Below are 25,311 nucleotides of genomic sequence, written 5' to 3' on the forward strand. Positions count from 1 at the left end.
CATGAGTAACATGGATTCCTGAACAAGTACTATATGAAATTCTAAAATTCTTGATCTTTGACGTAAAATGTATTTCAGTTGTGGGTTTTTAATCACTTGAGATGAAAGCAAAATTCACCCCCTCCCTCCACCTCCCCTCCCAGGAACAAAGAGCTCTTATTAAAGTATAGAAACTTGGGTCTATCTTTCTACTCTAAAGAACAATTCTCACTAACCTTTCTGGGAAGGCAGTAAGTATTCCAGAATAATCAATATATGCTTGCAAAGATTATATCAACAACAAAAGCAGAACAAAAAAGGAAAGAAAGAAAAGAGACTTCAGAACTTCAAGCTTAAGATATGCATAAAAATAGTCATGGCTATATTTTCTGGAATTATGTAACTGTTATATACTTATCAAATAATGTCATGCTTATTAAATGTGTGCCCAGCTTCACAGCCCTGAGAAGCCCTCAGCATACCCTGCGTTACTTCTCTCCTGGTCACCACTAGCGAACCCACTCTCCCCAGATGTCACCAGCAAACCCACTCTCCCCAGATGTCACCTCTTCTCTGAAGCCTTCATGATGCTGTGACATTCAATCCCTCTACCTGCGGGGTTTCTGCCTCAGCTTGTAGACACCTCCCAGAGCACTTACTTCCCTCAGAAGGCATCCATTTGTGGCGTGCCTTGCACTCTGCTTGGCCTGCAGTAGACAGGCAACACGTGTGTGCTGAGCAAATGAATTATATTGTCTTAGTTATCAGTAGTTTAAAGGGGTTAATGCGGTTTTGAAAATAACTAAATGCTCCCCAGGAGACAGCTTTAATATTTGAACAGGATGTATGGGTTCTTCTACCCACCAGGGACCAGGGCTGAAGGGAACTTTAGAAGCCATCTGATCATTTTTAAGTATTTAGAAACTGAGGCTCAGAAATTATGTTCCCAGCAAAAAAGTGGTAGTTCTAGAACCAGAACTCAGGGCCTAAGACTCTCCATTAAGAGCTCACTTTATAAATGTGTCAGCCTCCGCCCTCACAAGCTCCTAGATCAGGTCGCTTCCACGAATCACCAGCAGTGAGCAGGAAGGTGGATGTTAGGGCCAGGCGTGGCCTCACCTTGTTCTGGGACAGAATGGTGATGTCATCATAATTGATTTGCCACCAAAGACCTTTATTTTGCCTCTGTAGTTTTTCCCTCTGTGTCCTTAAAATCAGACCTATGATGACAGCTCCGAGGTTGGTAATCAGGAGGGTTACGGTGAAAATCACAGCAGTCACACCTGGAGGGCATATCATTACTCAGGCCCACCTAAGAGCACAAGTGAGCACATCCCGGCCCTGCCAAACAGATGGCTCAAAACCTGCCCAGGCACGGGTCCAAGTTAGGGCACACAGCGTCCACTCAGACCCGTCTTTTCCAGGAATCCTATTGGGCCCCAAGTGCGTGGTCTTCCCACACCCCTCTGGTTCCCGCGGCAACTGCACTCACCTCCTCCTTATATAGAAACGTCCCTTGTAGAGAAAAAAAGGATGACTTCTAAGACCATCACCACCTTTCATTCAACATTTACTATGTGCTCTCCTTACACTTGTTCTCAGTTGTGATCCACCTCATTCCAGGCCTGGGCTCCTAACCACCAGGCAACACTCCCTTGTCCAGACTCTACCTCCATAGAAATGGAATTCCTGAGACTCAAATCTCAGGAGCCAGGTTTCCCCAGGGCAGAGGTTCTTAACAGGGGAGGCCATGACGTTGCCTCTCCAGGGGATATTTGGCAATGTCTGGAGACATGTGGGGCTGTTAGAGCTAAAGGTTGCTGCTGGCATCTAGTGGGTGGAGGTGGAGGCTAGGGATGCTGCTAGGCCTCCTACAAGGCACAGGACAGCCCCTTACACACAAAGATGATCTCGTCCTAAACATCAATGCTGTTGCCACTGCTGAGAAGCCCTGTTGTAAAGAGTCCTTTCCTGCTGCCTTCTCCAGGTGGCCACACTGATCTGCAAAAGCAGGCTCAGTTTCACAGAGCTCATTGGAAAATCCACAGCCACGTCTGTCTTCAGGAAGGGAACCGTGGAGAAATTCCCCATGGGTCTTAAAAAAAAAGAAGACAATTAAAGGTCAGTGCCAACTTGATTTATTCAACTTGTCTCTACCTCAGGTATAGCAGGGGCAACTGAAACACACATGCCATTTGCAAAAAGCAGGCCTTGGTTTCTTCATTCAAACAGCTGCTGACCCATCCAGTTTTCCCACCTCACCAAGATTCTTCAAACCCAGCCTACAGGTAATATAATTCATGAGAGAGCAATATCTTTTTGCTAGGTAGAATAACTGACTCGATCTTTTGTTTTAAACCATGTCACTTCTGATTTAAAAGATGAAGTGTCAATTCTCTAATGTTACTGGAGTTTCCTCCCATGTTTGATACAGACAAATCTTGTTATTGAGCATCTTGACACTTTACAGACCAAAATGTCACCCCTGCCTGGAGAATGCCTGTTCCTACAATACAGAGAACCTAGCTGGCCATGGTTGTTTTATTTCTTGGGCCAACCCATTCGGGGACATTAAAATTCCATAAGAGTAGGGGAGAGAAAAGTGTCAAGTCAAATCTGAATTGTGGGTGATGGCAGTGGGGGGCAAGTAGAAATTGAATTAAGTTTTATGTTCTCATGTAGTTGCTCATTGGTTTATAGCTGAGAGAACAGAAACAGAGATTTTTTTTTCCCAAGGGATTTCTGGATACTGTGAGCCCAGGACAGCATCCAGGTCCTGGTGTCCCCCTGGCTGTCTGCATGAGTTGGTTTCACCGACTGTGAACCTGACCCTGTAGGAGGCGCTGTGCTCCATCATCGCCCAGGGCCAGGGCCTCTCCCTGAGACACTGGGGCTGTGGGACCTGCCCAGCTGGAGCATATGAGGAGGCCCAGGCCCACATGGAGGTGCAGGTAGGGATGCCGTGTTATAAGTGGAACCTGAAGTGGCTGAGCCACACCCACAGTCAAGGGCAAGACCACGTTGAAGGCCCAAAGTCCATCTTTATGAGTTCAGAGAGCAGCAGACAACTTGATTATAGGAGCTGGAACCCCCAGCTGGCCTCCTAGCAGAACCACTGGCCCTTCCTCTCCTCCCAGGCCTCTTCCTGTAGCATGAGCTAAGCTTGGGCAAGGCCCTGCCACACCTGATGTCTTCCTGATAGCTGTCATAATGAAGAAAAGGAAGAAAGAGGGACCCATTTGAGGATTTCTGTAGGGCATAGACCCAGTAATCCATGCGTCTTTCTCCCTGGGAGTCCACAAACATGGGGCCAGTGATTCCTGGAAAGAGAGACACTTGCACACAGTAAAGGGAACATAGAGGAGCTTGGGGCTCAAAATGCCAGCCTGCCGAGTCATATCAGAGGAATGCCCTCCCCAGCAGTTGCTGAAAGCCACCCATGAGTCTTTTGCCCTTTCAGGGAATCTAAGATGCAGTCAAGAAGGAGAGTGGGAAAAAAAGAAGATAGTTCAGAGGTGGTACCCTGGTGGGACTCAAGGGCCACTTGGTTCTGTTAGGCCTATGCTGGGGAGGACCATCCAGCATTAAAAAAATATATATATATTAAGCACTTTCCAACTAATTTCACATAAAACCCAAGATTTATGCTTCCCAAACAATCAGCTATGACCAATGGAGGCCGAATGACATGGCAGTGGTTGGCTGGGGCTGGGGACGCTGCCTCCTCCCAGCCGCTACCATCCTATCCCCCCACGTTCTCCACGCTGCCAGACCCTGGGACACGAGTTTGCAAGCTTTGTTCTCAGCACGGCCCTTCCTTCCCGGTTTTGGTTCGTGCTCAGGCATTGTGCTTAGACCTGGCCCAGGTGCATTCCTTGTTCTTGCTGAGGATGTGCCCTGCCCCCCACACAAAGGACACATCAGAGATCCCAGAGGAGTAAAGTACAGCAGTCCCACACCCCAAACTAGGACCCAAGGCCTGATCTAGGACTTATGATTTGTTCCCACTGGGGACAGGACAAAACATTAACATTCACAAGCTTCTGCTATGTGCCCAGCACTGAGGGCGGTAGTGATTTCACACATCTAGTCCCGGTTGACCCCACAGAGGAGGCACCATCATCCACTCCTAATAAGCGAGCAGGGCTTGGAGGCACAGACCCCTTGGAGTTTCCAGAGCCAGGAAGACACAGGTCTGTTGGGACCCAAGTTCGTGGTCTTCCCACAGCCCTCGCTGCCTTGCTGTGCCCACTTGCCGGCATCCTGAATGTGGGGCTTGAGCACGGCTCCCTCCCAAGGTCTGCACAGGGAAAGGGCTGCAGCGAATGCAACAACCAGCATTGAACCAGGAAATAAACTGATCTGACAGAGGGGATTAAACTGAGAGCAGGAAGACAGACTCCTCCCACTTCATCCCCTTTATTAAAGCAAATGCTTCAGGGTCAGGAAGAAAAGAAGAAAGGGAAGCAAGTTAATATTTCCACTTGGAAAAGGTGTGGATGGGGTCATTGTAAACTGAATCTATGAATGCCCCAAAGAGCAGGACTTGGCTGTCCTTTTGAAAATTTAGGATGAAGTTTAAGTCTTAATTTATTAAGGGAATGATAAGCCAAAGAAAAGATAACTAGCTGCCATTTAATGAGCACATACTATGTGCCAAGCACTTCATATATTGGATTAGCCAAAACGTTCATTTGCTTTTTTCCGTAAGATGACTCTAGTAGCACTTAGTTGTCTTTAACTTCATTCGAAACAATTTTGTTAGATTGTATGTGACAGCTGTCATAGCAGCGTTCATTTAGAAAAAGACATCAAAATTGGTGAATTTTTATGTAGCCATTTGCATATTGAAGATGGGAAAAAAGCAACATTTTTGGCATATTATGCTTTATTATTTCAAGAAAGATAAAAACGCAACTGAAACAAAAAAAAAGATCTGTGCAGTGTATGGAGAAGGAGCTGTGACTGATCGAAAGTGTCAAAAGTGGTTTGTGAAGTTTTGTGCTGGAGGGACTTCCAGAAACATAAAAAAAAAGATCTGTGCAGTGTATGGAGAAGGAGCTGTGACTGATCGAAAGTGTCAAAAGTGGTTTGTGAAGTTTTGTGCTGGAGGGACTTCCCTGGTGGCGCAGTGGTTAAGAATCCACCTGCCAATGCAGGGGACACAGGTTCGAGCCCTGGTCCGGGAAGATCCCACATGCCGCGGAGCAACTAAGCCCACGCACCACAACTACTGAGCCTGCGCTCTAGAGCCTGTGAGCCAAAACTACTGAGCCCTTGAGCCACAATTACTGAAGCCCGTGCACCTAGAGCCCGTGCTCCGCAACAAGAGAAGCCACCGCAATGAGAAGCCCGCGCACCGAAACAAAGAGTAGCCCCTGCTTTCCACAACTAGAGAAAGCCCGCGTGCAGCAACGAAGACCCAACACAGTCCAAAATAAATTTATTTAAAAAAAAAAAATTTCGTCCTGGAGCTTTCTCTCTGGACGATGGTCCACGGTCGTCGGGTAGACCAGCTGAAATTGATAGAGATCAAATCGAGATGTTAAATCAATGTTATACCACGCGGGAGAGAGCCAACATACTCAGAATATCCCAATCGAGCACTGAAAATCATTTGCACCAGCTTGGTTATGTTCATCACTTTGATGTTTGGGTTCCACATAAGTTAAGCGAAAAAAACTTCTTGACCTTATTTCCGCATGCAATTCTCTACTTAAACGTAAAGAAAATGTTCGGTTTTTAAAACAAATTGTGATGGGCGATGAAAAGTGGATACTGTACAGTAATGTGCAACGGAAGAGATCGTGGGGCAAGTGAAATAAACCACCACCAACCACACCAAAGGCCAGTCTTCATCCAAAGAAGGTGATGTTGTGTGTATGGTGGGATTGGAAGAGAGTCCATTATTATGAGCTCCGTCCGGAAAACCAAACGATTAATTCCAACAAGTACCACTCCCAATTAGACCAGCTGAAAGCGGCACTCGACGAAAAGCGTCCAGAATTAGTCAACAGAAAACACATAATCTGCCATCAAGATAACACAAGACCACTTGTTTACTTGATGACCAGGCAAAAACTGTTACAGCTTGCCTGGGAAGTTCTGATTCATCCGCTGAATTCACCAGACATTGCACCTTCAGATTTCCATTTATTTCGGTCTTTACAAAATTCCCTTAATACTTTGATGTTTGGGTTCCACATAAGTTAAGCGAAAAAAACTTCTTGACCTTATTTCCGCATGCAATTCTCTACTTAAACGTAAAGAAAATGTTCGGTTTTTAAAACAAATTGTGATGGGCGATGAAAAGTGGATACTGTACAGTAATGTGCAACGGAAGAGATCGTGGGGCAAGTGAAATAAACCACCACCAACCACACCAAAGGCCAGTCTTCATCCAAAGAAGGTGATGTTGTGTGTATGGTGGGATTGGAAGAGAGTCCATTATTATGAGCTCCGTCCGGAAAACCAAACGATTAATTCCAACAAGTACCACTCCCAATTAGACCAGCTGAAAGCGGCACTCGACGAAAAGCGTCCAGAATTAGTCAACAGAAAACACATAATCTGCCATCAAGATAACACAAGACCACTTGTTTACTTGATGACCAGGCAAAAACTGTTACAGCTTGCCTGGGAAGTTCTGATTCATCCGCTGAATTCACCAGACATTGCACCTTCAGATTTCCATTTATTTCGGTCTTTACAAAATTCCCTTAATGGTAAAAATTTCAATTCCCTGGAAGACTGTAAGAGCACCTGGAAAAGTTCTTTGCTCAAAAAGATTAAAAGTTTTGGGAAGATGGAACTATGAAGTTGCCTGAAAAATGGTAGAAGGTAGTGGAACAAAAGGGTGAACACGTTGTTCAGTAAAGTTCTTGGTGAAAATGAAAAATGTGTCATTTATTTTTACTTAAAAACCAAAGGCACATTTTGTAGAGAAATGCAAATCAAAACTACAATGAGATCTCATCTCACACCAGTCAGAATGGCCATCATCAAAAAATCTAGAAACAATAAATGCTGGAGAGGGTGTGGAGAAAAGGGAACCCTCTAGCACTGCTGGTGGGAATGAGAATTGGTACAGCCACTGTGGAGAACAGTATGGAGGTTCCTTAAAAAACTACAAATAGAACTACCATATGACCCAGCAATCCCACTACTGGGCATATACCCTGAGAAAACCATAATTCAAAAAGAGTCATGTACCAAAATGTTCATTGCAGCTCTATTTACAATGGCCCAGAGATGGAAGCAACCTAAGTGTCCATCATCGGATGAATCTATAAAGAAGATGTGGCACATATATACACAATGGAATATTACTCAGCCATAAAAAGAAACGAAATTGAGATATTTGTAATGAAGTGGATAGACCTAGAGTCTGTCATACAGAGTGATAAATAAATAAATAATGAACAAAGTTACGAAAAAAGGGTTGAACACAATGAAAGTGGCAAAGTAATCAAAGTACTATGCACAGAACACTGTAATAAAAGATATGGCATCAACATAATAAGGCAGAGATAATCGGAAACATCGCAAGAAGGCATCTGCTGAGTGCTCGGACAATTTGCATTACTAAACCTCTACCTGCAACAATTGGCCACCTGCCTACTTTGCCATGGCTGAGTTTGTTTATAAAAAGCCACTGACTTCTCCTTCCAGCAAATTCCACTTCTCTCTGCCCAGCCACTTCCCTGAATCTCCCCATACCCGAGCAATCTACGGGCCACCCACCAGAGCATTTAAGACATTTGCTAGCAAGCAAAGGACAAGCACAAAAAGCCTGACCACCTGCAGAGGGCTACAGTGGTGTGTGTGTGTGTGTAGGAATTTCCACAGGAAGTCCCCTTCCTCTCTTCACCAGTACATCAACACCTCCTGTCTATGCCTAAGATCCGTCATACAGTGCAGCACGGCCAAAAAAAAATTTTTTTAATTAATAAAGTGAATAGAATCTGAAAAACAAAACAAAATAAAACAAAACCAAAGGCACATTTTGGCCAACCCAATATTTTAATTACTCCCTGGTGTTACACAACAGTAAAGAACATGAGCCCTGGAGATAAAAACAGACCTTATGTTGAATTCAGTCTCCACCATCTTGTAACTTTGTGACCACGGGCAAGTATGTAACTTTTCTACCCTGGGGTTACTCACCTGTGTAGTATATTATGGATAGTAATAGCACTACCTCATCGGTGGTGTGAGGATTAAATGAAATAGTGCACAGAAGCTCTTGGCACCCAGCTTGATATAAGGTAAGCCCTCAATAGATGCTGGTTACTATTATTAGATATGGCAGTATGTATTATCTCTGTCTCACAAAATAAAAAGCTGGAGTAGACCAAGATGACAGCCATTGGCCAGCTCCCAGGGCGATTTCAAAACAGTTCACTTCCAAGCCTATCCTCACACCTGCAAGGAAAGTAAAATAGGATTGGCCCCATCCTTAGAGGCTGATGGTCATGATTCAGACAGGCACCGCATCAGAGAGGATGCAGGTTGTGGAGGATCATGGGAGTGATACCAGGAGGAGGGTCCCATCCTCTTGAGTTTTATTCTTGATGGGTTCGATTTGAAAGGAGCTGTGGGAAAGACTTTTCAGGGGTGGGAAGGGACCGCAGAGGCCCCCTACCTGGTCTGGGCAGCCTTCTGGACAGAGCAGAAAGAGCAAACGGTGGCCGCTGGGAGCTTTAACCTCAACAACACTTCCCAGAGGCCGGAATCTCCGTGAGAAAGCAGAATTCTGTAATCACACGCCCAACAACGCCAAGCGCCACGGACTCAGCTGGCCTGAGTTCGGCAAACCTACCACAGTCAAGACACTTACCCTGCAAAGCAGTCTGATTGGAGCCTTTCAGAGTGATGACGAGCTGCCGCCCATCCCAGAAATCCCTTCTGGCCGTTATCATCTCCTTCACGGCCTTAGCATACAGCAGAACTGCATCGTGAATGTAAGCAGGGTAACGGCTCACCTTGGATGAGGGAAGCAAAGGCCAGGTAGAAAACAGGCCCATGGTGGTACTGAACTCTCTTAGCTTTTACTTGTCTGTGAAGCTCTTGATTTCTCCATCAATAAAAATTAATTAATTTCTAAAAAGATTAAAAAAAAAAAAAGCCCATGGCCTGCTACATCACAGTCCGGGCTCAGTTAGAAGCAAGCTTTCTCCATCCTCTTAACAGTGTAACATAGCACACGTTCTCCATTATTCCACAGAGAAAGGAGGACCCTCCACGTATCCTGGCCTGTGCTGGTATACCTAGGTATCACAACTGCACTTTTCCTCTTTAGGCCTTGTTTTCTCAATTAGATTGCGTGATCTTTCGGGTTGTGAACAGCTTTTTAGGCCATAGGCAGGAAGGAATATGGTTTAATTGAAAGAGGGTGGATCTTGGAGTCAGGCTGGCCCTGGTACTTACTGTGAGACTTGGGGTAAGTTCCAGAACCTCTCTGAATCTCGGTTCATTCATTTATAACATGCAGATAAAGCTACTATTGTGGTGAGTATAAGGATAGTTAAATGAGGCAGAATAGGTATAGTATCTATTGTACTAACTGGCACATAGTAGGTCTTCAATACTTCATTTAGTCAACAAAAATGCATGTGCCTACTAGGCGCTAGGCACTGTTCTCCCCATAGAACCAGGTACAGAGCTGACACTTAGGAGATGACTCCCCAAATATTCATTGATCCACCATCTTTCCTTGTGTGTTGGGATCCACAATCAGCTGCCTCATTCCTAATGGAACCCTTGTCATCAGTAGCTCCTCATCGCCTTCAGGCTCAGCTTGGCCCTGCTGTGGCAGGAGCTCCAGATCTGGCCAATGGTCTAGTTAATCAGACATTTTGCCCCATCATCCCACACATACTGGAACTACCACTGGCTGATAGGCTCTCTCCCGGCTGCCTTCTCAGAACATCTGCTTGCCTTGACCTGCCCTAGCTCCACATCTCTGACTACTCCATTCTGGTTCCTGGTCATGGCCTCCTGCTGGGAAAGGAGACTGTCATGGTCTGAGCGCCCACTGTTATCTCTTCTGAACTATCTGTTCATAGTACTTCCATGTACTATGTCATTAGATACTCAAGACCACAGTCTGGAAGGCAGATGTCATTATCAGTCCCAGTTTTGGGTGAAGAGACTGAGGTGTAGGGAGGTTAAACAATTCACCTCAATGTCCCGTAGGTAGTAAACAGCAGAATTAGGATGGAAGCCCAGGACTCTGACTCCAAAGGCCAACCGACCACTCATCTAGTAACCTCTGTCCTCTGTGTGGACCTGGGGTGCAGATTTCACAAGATCTCATCGGGCCACTGTTTATTTGGGGCTGTGGAAGATGAGGAAGTGTGTGTGTGTGCGTGCATGTGTGTGTGTGTGTGTGTGTGTGTGTGTGTGTCTGTGTCTGTGTTAGGAGCCTGGGGAGTGGCGAAACACAGATATTCTCAAGGAAGGGAGGAGGGACCTGTGTAGGAAGACGCCCATCAGACCTGCTCCAGCATGTGGAGGGGGCCGTGGAAGGGCGGCCCCCGCAGGCTTCGGAGGACCAGCTCTCGGAAGCCTTCATCTCCAGGGCCTTCTTGCGAGGAGCTGAGGGCTATATGAGAATCACTGACCTGTAGACCGAGGGAAACTGCATCACCTTCTGGTTTGTCAATACCTCCTTCCAAAAACTGTCCTGAAAAATAAAGAAATAAATGTAGCCATTCTGTAGGAAATACCCTAAGCAACAGTCAACATCAACTTTATTTATTTATTTTTGGCTACGTTGGGTCTTCATTGCCACGTGCCGGCTTCCTCTAGTTGCCATGAGCGGGGGCTACTCTTCGTTGCTGTGCACGGGCTTCTCATTGCGGTGGCTTCTCTTGTTGTGGAGCATGGGCTCTAGGCCTGCGGGCTTCAGTAGTTGCGGTGCCTGGGCTTAGTTGTTCCGCGGCATGTGGGATCTTCCTGGACCAGGGATCGAACCCATGACCCCAGCAACGGCAGGCAGATTCTTAACCACTGTGCCACCAGGGAAGTCCCCAACATCAAGTGTGAATTTTTATTCTAATCCTTGGAAACACAATGGCTCTGGAAGACTTGCCATGTAAAGTTTATGTTTTCTAGTTAGCTTTGAAGCAGTGGGAAGGAAGCCAAAAAAATCAATCAATAAATAAGAAAAGATTACTTGGGGCATCGAGCAACTAATATGCAGAAAGCTTACCTTTTAACAATGGGCAGCAAAAACTTGAAAAACTTAACAACTGTCGATTCTCAAATTTCTGCTTGTGGCTTAAGTCGTTTGCTATTATCATTATTACCTACATTATTATTATTATTATTATGAAAGTAACACCCACTCATTGTGTGTATATATGTGAAAGACGGTAAGATCTTCCCCAATTTCCCTACAGCTCCCTCTTGTCTCCTCTGAGAGGTATCCGAATGTTCTAGACGTGTACAGAAGTGTGTGTGAGCATATGTGCATTTTACATAAATAGTATCATGCTATAATGGTATTCTGCAACTTGATTTTTGCCAACTTCAGCCTATATTGGGAACACTTTTAGGGAATGGATTTATGCTATTCTTTTTTTAAAGCAGCATGAATTCACTTTCATGGACGTCGTGTGGTCTATTTTTAGTCCTATATTCTTTCTGCGTTTCCAGCCAATTGGAATTTGATTATCAAGGTTTGGGGAGAACGTGACGAGGGGGTTGGCAGGGCTTCCCTGCTGATCCTGAGACTTGGTGCATCCTCTCCCCTTCCCGTCTGTCTGCAGGCAGAGGTGAGAGGACAAGTAAAGAGAAAGGGGGTGGATGGCAATGCAAAGGGAAGGTAGGAGGAGGTTCTGGAAAGTTTGGCTTACGATTAGAATTCCAACTGGCTGCCCAACGAAACCTGAGACACTTTTGGCAGTCTGAAATACTTAATGATAAAAAGATAAAAGAAACCTCGAGCATTATTATGCATCTTCCTTTACTCCGTTTCGCCCCATTTCAACTTCTTATGATCATATAAAACAAGCTCATTTTAGAAAGAGAGAACTGCTGGAAAAATTACACAGTGTGTCCATAGCTAAATATCAATACAAGGGGCTTTATTTTAGAAGCCTGTTGGCGTTGTGTGGTGGTTAAATGTACAGACACTGAGGCCAGCCTACCCGGTTTGACTACTAGGTCTCCCTCATACTAGTCGTGTGGCCTTGGTTAAGTTATTTCACCTCTCAGGACCTCGGTTTTCTCATCTGTAAAATGAGGAAAATGAAAGTATCTCCCCTTAGGGTGGTGTGAGCTGAAATGAGTGTTAGTTTATCAAGTGCTCACAGTGGGGCCTGGCACTCAGTACACACTCCACAAGGCAGAGCTGTTGGGGTCAAGGGCTCAGTCCCAGAGTCCAAAAGACCAGCTTAGGAGGTCCAAGATCTTGGATAAGTTACCCTATTTCTCTAAGCCTCAATTTTTTCATCTGTGAGTTGGAATGCTAATAATCTGTACCTTATAAGGCTGTTGGAAATATTGAATGCAATGATGCATGTAAACAATGCATGGACTCTCTATCTGCCTCACGGGGCTGTTGGGAAAATCTAGTGCACCGATGCAGGTATAATGTATAACTCGGTACTCATGGGAGGTACGTGGTACATGTCAGCCATCCCTATCGTTACCAAAGGAACCAAACCACCTACAGATTGCCTCATTAGACCAGAGTGTTGGTTTCTCCAGGTCATTGTTGGGGCTCAAACACAGGTGGCCATGGAAGAAAAGAAAGTGAAAGCCACTGAGTTTGAGAGCCTTTGGGGAGGTCTCAGCCACCCGGGAGGAATGACGGTTTTTCCTCAGCTGGTGTTTGCTGATGTAGACTACAGAGGACCAGGCTCCAGAACCAGCAGCCTGGTTCAAGGCCCGGGTCCCCGTCCCAGGAACTGTGCAAACGAACTCTGGGTAGGTTCTTTCAATTCAGTCTCAGTCTCTTGATCTTAAGTTGAGGACACAAGAGTAGCTGCCTCCTAGGGTTGAGTATTCAGTGAGCTAATGCATCAGGCACATAGCAAGTGCTGCATGCTTGTTACCTCTTCCTGCGGGAGCCGTTGACTCTCATCAGCACCCACCTCCAGCTGCTGCAAATGATAAAGACGAATTCTCCTGTGTGGAGTGCCAGGTTCTCTGCAGGCGGCAGGATAAGTTTTGCGTCTCCTGAGTTGCAGATTAAGATAAGAACTGTAAGAGAAGACAGACAGCCAGTTGCACGTGTGTACACACACACACACAGAGATATACACGTTTTAAAGTCTAGCTTAAAACCACTAGAAATGAGACATGAACTTTGTTTTTCTTGAGCGTGCTTTAGGAAATAGGAAGGTCTAAACTGTTCCCAGAGCGTGTCCTTCTTTAACCGTGCCGGTAGCGTACAAACTGGCAGCTTTCGTCTTGCGGAACTAAAGTCTTCGCTGCAGTTCTCTCCCAAAGCACAAATCGAGAAAGTTTGAGACCACTTCTGTGCTCTAGTTTCTTCGTTTAACTGACTCAGAGCAATAGATCTGGCTTGTGACTCATCATCAGGTAGGTTGCGTTGACGGAGGACCTAGAACCAGGAGCATTGAGACTGTCTGAGATGGGGTGGGGGGAAAAGGAGTAGGCCATGGTATTTTTCTTCCATCCAAACACATCAGCATGCTTTTTGAGGGAACAAAAATGAAATATTGATTTATTGTTATGTATTTATTTTTAAATTGGAGCATGCTTTTTTTTTGCTTCAGAATTTTTCTTTTTAATTGAGGTATGATAGATTTACAGTGTTGTGTTAGTTTCAGGTGTACAGCAAAGTGATTCAGATATAGATATACATATACATATATATATATATATATATACACACACACACACACATATATATATTCTTTTTCAGATTCTTTTCCCTTATAGGTTGTTAAAAATACTGAGTATAGTTCCCTGTGCTATACAATAAATCCTTGTTGGTTATCTATTTTAGTGATTTATTTATTTATTTTTAATAAATTTATTTATTAAATTTTGGCTGCGCTGGGTCTTCGTTGCTGCTCTGGGGCTTTTCTCTAGTTGTGGTGAGCGGGGGCTACTCTTCGTTGTGGTGCGCGGGCTTCTCATTGCTGTGGCTTCTCTTGTTGTGGAGCAGGGGATCTAGGCGCACGGGCTTCAGTAGTTGTGGCGCACTTGGGCTCAGTAGTTGTGGCTCACAGACTCTAGAGCGCAGGCTCAGTAGTTGTGGCGCATGGGCTGAGTTGCTCCGTGGCACGTGGCATCTTCCCAGACCAGGGCTCGAACCCGTGTCCCCTGCATTGGCAGGTGGGTTCTTAACTGCTGCGCCACCAGGGAAGTCCTTAGTGACTTATTTTTTAAATGAGATAAATTTTAATCTATTTACCTGAGCTCGAGCTAGGTGCCAGGCAATGCACTAAGCATAGGATACAACAGTGAGCAAAAGAGAAGGTCCTTGTTCTCAGGGAGCTGACATTAAGACAGACGATATACAAGTGAAGAGATTAGAGAGATCGTTCAAGATTCTGATGAATGAAGGGGGGAAAGAATGCTGTGATACTAATGTGGGGAGGGGGAATCGCTCCATGTCAAGTAGTTGGGAAAGGCCCCTCAGAGGAGATGGGATGGGCTCTGGGCTGAGTCTGGAAGGATGAGAGCAAGCTACCTATGGAAAGAACACTGGGTGGGATGAGGTGGGATTGCAGTGGAACTCCAGGCCAAGGGATACCAAGTCCCAAAGTCCCAAAGCCAGAAGGAGCTTGGTTTATTGGAAGAAGAGAAAGGAGTCCACTACTAATTCCTGCTAGAAAGTAGAGCCTTAGAGGCACCACCACAACCATATTCACTATGGCGTGTTGATCAGTTACTATATCCAGCACTTTGCAGGCACGATCTTATTTAATCCTCACCGTTCTATGAGGTAGGTAAGATGATTGTCTTTGTTTTACAGATAAGGTACCTGAGGCACAGAGAGGTTAAGCTACTTGCTCAAGAACACACAGCTAGAAAGTGTCAGAGGCGGGTTTCAAACCTAGGGATGTCTGTCTCCAGAGCCCATTCTCTGAACGAACATCCAAGTCCAAGACCCAGCCCACCTAGCAGGTGCTTCCAGAAATTACTCTGTACATCATGACACTATAGCTCGAAGATTTCACTCTAGACAAAAAAAAAGTTTTTGTTGTTTGGTAATGCTTTTATGTATCCTTAATTCTATACTCTGTTTTCATCTGCTTTTTACCCTCATAGAAAAATGAAAAATTCTTAGTTTTTTTTTTCAATCATTTTTTTCTATTTGCCCCTCTAAACATAAGCAACAGAAGATTCTTTCCTACTTAGCCCTGGAAATCAATGACAGGCTCCTAAGATTCTCTTGAAGGAAGGCTGGGTTGTTGTTGGTGTATTTCATGCTGGCGGTGATGGTGAAATGGGATTTGAGTTCATTCCCTACAATCCTCCACAACTCATCCACTCCGTCTCAGGAGGAAGTCCCAGAGTGACCTCCAAACATCCCAGTGTGTTTCCAGCCCAGGTACTGGAGGCTTTTCTGGAGCACATCACCAACCCTGTGCATGCGTGGCACAGGTTTCACACAGGTGTCATACAAGAAGTTGTTCTCCAGTTTTGCTGTTTGTCCAGCAAAGTCAAACATGGGGAAGCCAGCAAACCAATAACCTTGAAAGTAACCAAAGGGATGTCTTTCCATAATTGAGTTTTGCTACACTCCAACCCCATTGTAAAATATCTGCATAAACTTTGGATTCAGTGAGTCTATGGGTCATACTTCCCTTCTCTTTTGGAATACTGATGATAACGTCTTGGATCCAACTTAAGGATGCAAAACCTCAGAGCACAAGAGTAACAATAGCCAGCATTTATTTAGTGATTACTGCGTGCCAAGCACTCGACTAAGAGCTTACATATATTATCTCAATTCTTACATTTTCTATCAGGTAGCTATTACCATCTCATCTCAGAGATGAAAACACGGGGGCACAGAATGTAATAATAAGTTCCAAAACTAGCAAATAGTGCAGCAGGCTTGGGATTCAGGTAATGTGGTTACGGAGTGCACACTCATAGGTGTGTGCACTCACTTTTGCTTAATTTGTTCCTTATTCATTTCCCACTAGGAGCCTGCTATTTACAGGGAACTTCAGAGACCTTCCTCTTAAAAAGATCTTGTGATCAACTATTACAGGAGTTAAGACGTGTAAAAACAGCTGTAGAGTTAAATATGCCCTTCAATATTTATAGACAATAGATTTAGAGGAGCTTAGAGAAGTAAGAAGTTACTTCTGATTTGGGAATTAGAGATGGGAACGATGAGGGTAGAGGGATAAAGAAACGCTCCGTGGCATTTGAGCTTGACTTTGAAGAATGGGTAGGCTTTGTTGATCAAATGGGGAATGTGTCAAATGGGGAATTCTAGGAGACACTAAGATTCAAATTCAAATCTTAACTCTGTAGCACCCACTAATAATAGTACTGCGGTGTTTTTGACCGTGAGAGCCATGCTGCCTCATCTATTCAGCCTTTGCATCTATACCTCTCAGAGCACAAGACACCCAAGGACATCAACAGAGCTAATCTCATTAGCTAAACGGACACAAATCATTCACATCTCTCATTGTCTTGCCTTAGCTTATGGCAATCTGTCATACTTCATCCTTTCCCTCTTTCTTTCCCATCACTGAATAATTTATTATACATGCCAAAGGGAAACCTACACAAACAGATGTTATTTTTCCATTTAAAGCCAAGCATTCAATTTCTTCTTAATTTTTCTGAGCCACGTGGCTGGCAATGTTAGAGTGAATGATGAGTCCATATCCAACAGCACCAAGGCCAAGCAATCCACATCAAGTTAGTGAGTGAACTAACAACTATTGATTTGAGAGGCTTTCTTTAAAGAGAGTATTCATTGTTCTGATTGCACGGTCTAATTACATCTCAAAGAAATGGTACACAAGACTTATACAGTTATTATTTATAATAATGTCATCAAGTCAAGAGATTATTCAAGTCTATACCATCATCTTTAAGACCACCCTTTCCAATGGAAACTCAGAGTTTCTTAGAAGGCTGTATACTCTACCTCTGCTGCTTCTGGGCATGCTGGTCCAAACAGGGCAGAAATTTCTTCTTTCTGGACCTGGCTGATGAAAAGAGCAAGAGACTCCTTGGCGCTGCAGGTTGAGCTGGTGTAGGTAAACTCCCAGCTGAAACTTCCGAAGTCTGCCAGCTCAGAGTTGATCTTGTCCATGGCAATCTGGAGTCCGGCACCCAGCCTCTGCACATTGAATGGGGGGCCTGGAACCCCCCAGTGAGTTTAGCAGCCTCAAGCCACATCACCAGGACACTGACAAAGAGCATCAGAACTAAGGTTGGGTGGCCAGCTTGGCATTCAACCCCCAAACAGGGCCCAGATCCGAGTGGGGCCTCAGCACCTGTCCTGGGAGCCGTGGATGGAGTCTAACACCTGGATCACTGCAGAACCCTGAGAGGCTTAGCCTCCTGACCACTTGTGCCCAGAGCTTAAATGACAGTGTGCAGTTCCCTGAGGACCACAGCTTGCTTTCTCTTCAGTGCTGTTAACTAACCGAAACCTTCCCTTTCCAGAGTCTGTCCTAACACATCTATAAGCAGAAATCTGTGGAAGGAGGCTGGGACAGGGAGCCAGCAAGGCCCTGGTAATTGATCCAGTGGCACCACTGTCAAACTCCATGGTCCTTGGCAAGCCACATAACCCCCACTCCCTCTCCACCCCCCAGATCCCTCTCCACTAGTAAAATAAGAATCATGGGAACCACTCAAGTGTAGACAGATGGCCTAGCCTGGAATTCTGACTCCATCACGTATTAGTGGTGTAACCTAGGACATGTTACTTTCCCTCTCTATTTTTCCCTCTCTAATTTTTTTCAAAAACTAGGCACAACCCCCATGTTCAATAGTAGGGGCCCAGATGGAGTGAATCCATGTGACTGAGGAGGGCAGTCATTAAAAATGATATATTAAATGTGCACTTACTGACTTAGAAAAATAGTCACAATTATTAAGAGAGGAGGCACACTTTCAAACGACATGAATAGTATTCCATTTTTTGTTGTGTTTTTAAAAAGCACATAAAGTTGCATAACAAATATTATACACACCAAACGAATAAAAACTCTGGGCGATAGGAGTTATGGGTGTTTTTTCTTCTCTGCTTAATTCTCATATTTTTATCTTCATGTCTTTGCAATAAGGAAGAAAAGTGAAAGTTTTAATTGAAAATAAACCCTACAGACTTGTATTTGCAGAGTGAAATCACAGGGAGTTAAACTCACGCTGTCTGAATTCCTGGGTCAGGAGCACGTCACGTTGGTCTGGACCCTCACACTTCTATGCACTTGGCTTATTCTCTGCTGAACTAAGCCCCTTCCAAGTCTCCACTGCCCTCAGAGAGAGAGGGAGACAGAGATGCAGGTGGCCTAGGTAATGGCGATCATCGTCCGGAAACCATTGCCATGGTAACAGGCCCACCCACTTTGTACGAAGTGCTTGATTGGCTGGAGTGGCAAGGCCTGAGGTTAAAACCAGGGAGATTGTGGCTGCTGGAGGGGGTACACTGTTCTCCACTTTGCTTCTCCAGCCTTGCTCTCTTCTAGGAGATTCTTATGCCTGCAAGTTACCAGTGGTGGTAGATGGGAGAGGCCATGTTGTTTTATCCCACCATGTTTTGGAACAAAAGTAATCTGTGCTTGGCCCCCAGAGATGCAGAGCTTGGTTCCCTATGTTAGCATTTTGATTCCTAGATGTGTTATCTCATCTCTGTTTCCTGAAAAGATTATTACAGAGGGAGGATTCTCTTTTCCTAATTTATAGTTTCCTCACTGCTGACCAGCTGGGCCATAAATCAGATATAGGGCCAGCTGTTCAGCATACAAAATCAGATGAGATTAGCTGTATCCAGGGTGATGGGACTAGCTTTTTTCCACCTGTCTTTCCTCCCCTCCCATTTGCCCCTCCCTCCCTTCAATTTGTAAATCTGTGGACTCATCACGTTTAGAGAAAACGGAAAGGTTTGAAATGATGTGGGTTGGAACTTCTCCAGAAGGTGAGAAAGAGAAACAGGTGTTTGGCTCACTTGGAATACAATAAAGTCAGGCTGGAGCTTCCCACCTGGAGGGAAAGACCAAGGGAGAGGCAGCCATCACTTCTGCCCTCACTCTTTCTCCCCCCTCACGGTGTGTTCTGGGACGAGGCAACACCCTCAGGCTTCCAGAGTCTGTAAGACTGCATCTGAGCCTCCGTTTTCTGATCTGTGAAGTGGGCAGAGGGAATGGCAGAGGGCTGAGATTTCTGACCTTACCAGCTTCTTGCCCTAAAACCCTAGGGCCCTGGTGGATTCATAACTAACCAAGTACTCCATGCTCGGTGATGGCTGCAGTTTCTTTCCAGATCTTGCTTACAGGTTCCTAAAGGGAACATTCCTGAAGGTCTAGCATACCTTGTACCAACCATCCTACAAGTAAGCGCAAGTCGAAAGTGGCTATTACCTACCGGGGTACGAACTTCAAACTTCCCTCTTGTGTTCTCAGCACTCGCCAATAGTTGTGATGCAGTCAAGTAAAAAGAATCTCCTGGTAAGTAAATGTCTAAAGAGCCGTAGGAGAGCGGAGTAAAGGTTGAACTTGCGTAAAGGGGAGATTGTGTTTCTTAGATCTGCAACAAAAGGCAATTCCTTAAATCCAAAAGCCACTCCTTTAGGTAACTGTGTGCAGACTGCTCCCAGAAAGCCGAGGATGGGGCACCGGCCTTGGCTTTCTGATGAGGACATGCTGATTGTTTCTGAAAAGGTTGATGTGAGGGAGGAGAATCCTCCCTCCTGGGGACGCTGCCTGTCTCATCTGTACTTCAAACCCTCGCTATTCGTCCTGTGCTACTGAAATAGACTCTTCCTCTGGCCTGTAATGTGTTGCTATTTCTCGTGCCCATTTTTACCGGGAATGGGTTTTTGATGCCTGAGTAGTTGCTTTTGACAACCTGGAGCTTCTAATCAATACTTTCAAGTTTTCTTCTGGCTACAGATCTAATCGGAAGTTCAGCAGATTGATCCAGCCTAAATGCCAGATTTCCGATCTGAAGATTTATTCTGTGTTTTTTGATTCTGCCTCCCAGATTACTGTCCCCAACCCCTAATTAGTCTTAGCATGAAGAGCAAAACCTTCTAGAAACTAGTAGGGACGAGGGGCAGCTATCTGCTCAGTAATCAAGATACTAAATATATAGCAGTGATGGAATGACTTTCCATAAAAATTTAAGTGTTCCAAGAACACCTTTGTTGTCACAGTGTCCAAACACTGAGCAAACAAAGAATGTGTCCTTGCCTTAACGCATCTTCCTCTGGGGCTTATACACTTTCGACCCATTAAAAGGACATGCTTCTCCATCCAAGCCAATAGGGGACCTGGGTAGCACCAGGCTTGTCATCTGGGTGGCGTCTCTCTGGTGCGTAGCTATATAAAGCCAGGCAGGATGTCCCTCTGGCTCCTCCACCCTTTTCAGCTTCTGGTCTACAGAGACCAGTACCCTCCCACTTCCTGGCGTTTCTGCTCTGCTCGTGTTAAAAGCTCCCAAATTGCTCCCTAGCCAGGCACTCAGTGATGTTCCCCCATGTTGCGAGCCCAGGGAACCAAGACTGCAAAGCAGAGGACAATGTCCTTAAAGGCTTGGCAAGGGGAGAGGTGTGAGCATGGCACCCCCAAAGTACTGATGCTCCTGTCTGAAATTTCTCCCACACTCCCCCGTAAGAGGCAGCGTAGCAGAAGGGTGGGGCGCACGGATTTGGAATGAGACTGAAGCTGTGGCTGGGACAAGTTTTCACACAGCATAGTGCCTGGCCCAGAACAACAGTCAGTGAACAGAAGCAGCTCTATAATAAGGAGCTATCGCTTCCGTCGAGAAGATCATAACCTCTGTTGAACGGAGGTATGTAAACCCAAAGGAACAAACTGTTACTGCTACAGAACCCAGAGGAACAGGTCAAAGACCTCATTGTTTTCAAGTTCACCCAGAGCAGTTATAACATGCTGACACTGGGTAACACCACCTTTCACATGTGTCCTATAGGCATTAAGACAGAGGATCTTTGGTCTAAATCAGTGTTGTCCATGAAAAATAGAGTGTGAGCCACTTAGGTAATGTTAAAATTCCCAGCAGACAGATTTGAAGATTAAAAGAAACAAGTAGAAATACTTAGCTAGTTTATCTGAAATATTATCATTTCAACATGTAATCCATATTTTAAAAATTGAGAGTTTATGTTATTTTCTTCATACTAAGTCTCCAAAATTTGGCATGTGCTTTTTTTCTGTTTTTTGTTTTGTCTTGTTTTGTTTTGCAGTACGCGGGCCTCTCACTGTTGTGGCCTCTTCCGTTGCGGAGCACAGGCTGCGGACGCGCAGGCTCAGCGGCCATGGCTCACGGGCCCAGCCGCTCCGCGGCACGTGGGATCTTCCCGGACCGGGGCACGAACCTGTGTCCCCTGCATCGGCAGGGGGGCTCTCAACCGCTGAGCCACCAGGGAAGCCCTGGCATGTGTTTTGTACTTAAACAAGTCTCAGTGCAGACTTTCTTCATTTCAAGCGCTCAGTTGCTACATGTAGCTACTGGTCACAGTATTGGACAGCGTACGTCTAAATCTTTGCTCTGAGCTACGCTTCTAACCAGCTGGGAAATAGTGATGTCTCCTATGGGGTTGTTGAAAGTTCTGGGAATTTAGAGCTGCCGCCTCTCTGAGGACCTTCACCCTTTCCATCTGATTCTTAAATGTTCTTGGGGTGCTCTTGCTGAGAAAGGTGCAAGTTGCCTGTGTCGCTGCAACCTCGTTGACGTCGTGACCCTGAGAATAATAGTATTTATGTGACACACTGAACGCCCTAGGCGGGGCTGGCCGTGCGCACACCCAGCACTGTGAGGGCTGAGGCACCAGTATGTCTTGGCCCACCGGTGTCCCGTGGCTCGCCAGTTGGGAAGCTCAGGTCCAAGCCCGCAAGGCAATCTGCGCTGTGAGTGTTAGCTGGGGGAGGGGAGGCACAGGGCGAGCATCTGGGGTCGGGGGAAGCTGTGTATTGCAATCTGTGCGAACACCATTCTTGTCAATTAAGTGCTCACGCTTAAGTAACACTTCCTTCCCACAAAGAATGGGCAAGTGACCTCAGGAGCTCAGGTGCCCCAGCTGTTTACTGCCAGCGGCCCGAGTTGAGCAAAACAGGCCGCTCCGGACACTGAGCTGCGGGGTCAGCTTCTCCCGTGTGCCTAACACGGGGGCCTACAATAGCACAGTGGCCGCTCCCAGCACAGCAGACAACAAAGCAGAAAGAGCTGGGGATCGCACAGCTGAAAGATGCGGTACACTGCCCCCCGCCCCCCAGCCCGCCTTCAACTGCGGGAAGCGAGGCTCTCAGCATCAGGAAGGATGTCCAGGCAGGTGGGAAGCCCTTCTGAGGAGGGGAAAGGGAGCTGTTGTTCCACCCTGGGCATCAGGTTCCCGTGGCTGGCACTGGGCTCTCCTTCCTCCAGGGCAATGGCTCTTAATTCTCTTTGAGATACCAATCAGAGTTCCCAAGGGAAATATATAAACACACGGGGTTTATATATCGCATGCGGTTCATGGGATGAGTCATCCTTAATCATAGACATGTGCTTGGGTTCTGGACTCAGGGTGACCTGAGCTCACAAAAGACTCTGCCAACTGTTAGCCACGTGCCTTGGGCAAGTCAACTTGACCTCTCTCAGCCTTTCCTCTTCTGCAAAATGACAATAACTTCTTCATAGGGCTGCTCTGAGGTTAAACGGGGTATTGCAGAGAGCTCCGCGCAGTGGGGCCACACGGGAAGTGCTCGACAATATTCACGATCATCTCGAAGGCCTTCAGAACGGAGCTGACCTGGGAACCTAAGATTGCTCCTCGGTAAGGTGTACTTTGAGCGCCATTAGCCTTTTGAAACATCAGATAACCAAGGAAAGGGTGGGTATGGAATGGTCGGTTAGGGCATCTTGTTAAGCGTTTAGGGAACTTTGCCCCTTTCTTTTCACATCTCAGTGGAAGGCTAAACTTCAAAGTCAGCTCTGCCATGCGGGAAGCTAAAGGTCAGTCCATCACAGCTCTCATTTTGCCCACTTTGAGCCATCACACCCTCTGCCCTGCTGTACAGCTGACTCCAGGGAAGGACATGGCATTCTGATTCATCACTACTGAGTCAACATGAAGAGATTCAGCCTATAGCTCTAGGACTCTGCTTCTCTTTCTTCTTGGGTCATGTCGCCTGACTTCTAAAGACTTGGATTAGCAGTCAAAACAGCCTCAGATCCTTCCTAAATAAGTGTCCAGCGGACCCCACCCGTCCCAGCTACTCCACACACCTTGTGCCGCCCCTTCTCATCTCCAGCTTCCTTCTCTGCCCTCCCTCGGAATGCCGACAGTGAGCGTTGTTGAGTAGCTAGTCCACAATCTGAATCCAGTGAAGTATGCTACAGCAGACGAGCCATCTGGATTCCGAGGGCAGAGGTTTTACCGAAAGGAGAAATTCCACTTTCCTCTAGAGGGACTTCATGAAGGTTCAGTGATGTCTGGAATCTGGAAACACCCCAAAGACCTTTAAATAATATTTGGTTCCCTGACTGATTCACACCTCCCAACCTGCTCTAAAATCTGCCTTGCCACCAATTCTGCTCCCGAATAAAGGTCTCCTTTTCAGGAACAAGCTGCGAATCACATGGCTTTGCAAAATAGCCTGAAATTATTATTTTTTAAATGCTTGGCCTCACCGTCATCATCATCTTCTCAGGAAGGTAACGTACCTGCTCTGAGCCTCCATCTTTTCACCCACACAAATCATAACTACCTGGAAGATTTACTGTGAGGGCCAAACGAAGTCCTTGTCACGGAGCCTGAAGGTGTGAAAGGTGTTGTCCCCACTTATACCTCGCAGGTTTGTTAAGAGTTAGTTTGGAGGTGTTTTGTAAGTTGGGAGGAGCTGTACAAATGCAGTGATGCTATGTAAAGTTGGCCTACTGAGAAGGTCTGGCTTTCCCTGCTTTCAAAAATAGGGGAAACCTGGTTTCTGCTTCCAAAGAGCTGCCAGCCCTATGGTGAGAGGTATCTTGGCTGTTTCCAGGCTGTGTTACAAAACTCTGGAATGTTGGCTTCTGGTCTTCTCGAACTGTTGTAAATGAGATGTGCGGTTCCCTTGTCCCTACGAGAGGGGAAGGAGTGAAGGAGTGTATACTGCTCCCCCCCAATACCTCCCCCAACCTCCCGACCGGAGCAGGGAGTATGTGTGTCAGAACTGCAGCTATTGGGTCAGACTCCTCACCTCAGGCACCTCACCTGTGAATGACATGTAACAATGAAGGTGTGCACTTTTTAGAGGACATGGGATGCCTGGACAGGAAAGGAATTTGCTTTTTATTGATTTCTCAATGCATATGGCTGTGGGAAGGGAGAGAGAAGCAGAGGGTGTTGCAGAGCCTTATCGAACATGTGTTTTTCTGAAGGGAGATGTTATAGGAAACCATGGTTGATCAGGAGACAGTGGCCTGCTAGGGCAATGGAGGCCTGGGTTCTGGACTCCCCTCTCCTACTAAGTTGATGCCTCACCCTAGCTGGCTGCTGCACCTTTTGGGGTCTCAGGTGCCCCTGAGAATAAAGCGAAGGTTATTAGATCAGGTGATGCCCCCTCCACACCCACACTCATACCCACATGGGTCGTCTAGCTGGGATGCTGTCAGCGCTGACTTACACTTACCTAAAGGAGAAGAGTGAGTGGCGATAACCCCTGCTGTTGTCAAAGCACCCTCCCTGGGTCTTGGCCCTCTCGCTGGTCTTCTTGAGCAACACCTCTCTCCTAGAACATATCATGAGTTCCAATCTGTGTTAAGTTGTCCTCCCAATGGCAGGATCACCAGAGCCAAAACGACCCCATGCAGAGTTCCTTTGAACAGTTCAGTAGTTGAGCCCGTGGAAGGCGGGGTGGCTGCTTGGAGCAGTGGGGGGTCCAAGAGTGTCCCCAAACCAGCAGCCTCCACATCGGCTGGAATTGTGAGAAATGCAGATTCTCAGGCCCTGACCCAGGCCCACCGTATCAGAAGCTACAGCATGGGCCCAGCAATCGGTATAACAAGCTCTCCGGGAGACTGTCATGCTCACTGGAGTTTGGGAACAACTGGCCTGGAGCACCTTGCTCTCTGGCTAGCGTGGCGTTGGCAGGTGTTCAGTGGGTTGCTACTTAACACAAGTTGGCATTAATGCGATCAAGTGGGACCTCAGCCCCCAGTTCC

General features: G+C 46.2%; 2 protein-coding genes across 2 annotated transcripts in view; one reads left to right on the forward strand and one right to left on the reverse strand.

The window, feature by feature from the left end:
- Positions 1-25,311, reverse strand: part of LOC112406903 (guanylate cyclase 2G-like) — a 50,098-nt gene that overhangs the window by 24,265 nt on the left and 522 nt on the right. Inside the window, 14 exon segments of the mRNA XM_024755925.1 lie at positions 1,099-1,262; positions 1,977-2,074; positions 3,164-3,299; positions 8,819-8,963; positions 10,479-10,559; positions 10,562-10,666; positions 13,083-13,099; positions 13,102-13,193; positions 15,327-15,642; positions 15,645-15,660; positions 17,084-17,295; positions 17,298-17,440; positions 19,478-19,625; positions 21,697-21,871. Coding sequence (XP_024611693.1) covers positions 1,099-1,262; positions 1,977-2,074; positions 3,164-3,299; positions 8,819-8,963; positions 10,479-10,559; positions 10,562-10,666; positions 13,083-13,099; positions 13,102-13,193; positions 15,327-15,642; positions 15,645-15,660; positions 17,084-17,295; positions 17,298-17,440; positions 19,478-19,625; positions 21,697-21,871 — 1,848 coding nt within the window.
- ACSL5 (acyl-CoA synthetase long chain family member 5) overlaps positions 22,860-25,311 on the forward strand; it is a 48,537-nt gene continuing 46,085 nt past the window's right edge. The window contains exon 1 of the mRNA XM_024756050.1: positions 22,860-22,942. The gene's annotated coding sequence lies outside the window, so the exon portion shown is untranslated. The remainder of the gene's footprint in view (positions 22,943-25,311) is intronic.

Source organism: Neophocaena asiaeorientalis, unplaced genomic scaffold (genome assembly GCF_003031525.2).
Source record: "Neophocaena asiaeorientalis asiaeorientalis breed wild unplaced genomic scaffold, Neophocaena_asiaeorientalis_V1.1 scaffold85, whole genome shotgun sequence".
In the NCBI taxonomy this organism is placed as follows: Eukaryota; Metazoa; Chordata; class Mammalia; order Artiodactyla; family Phocoenidae; genus Neophocaena; species Neophocaena asiaeorientalis.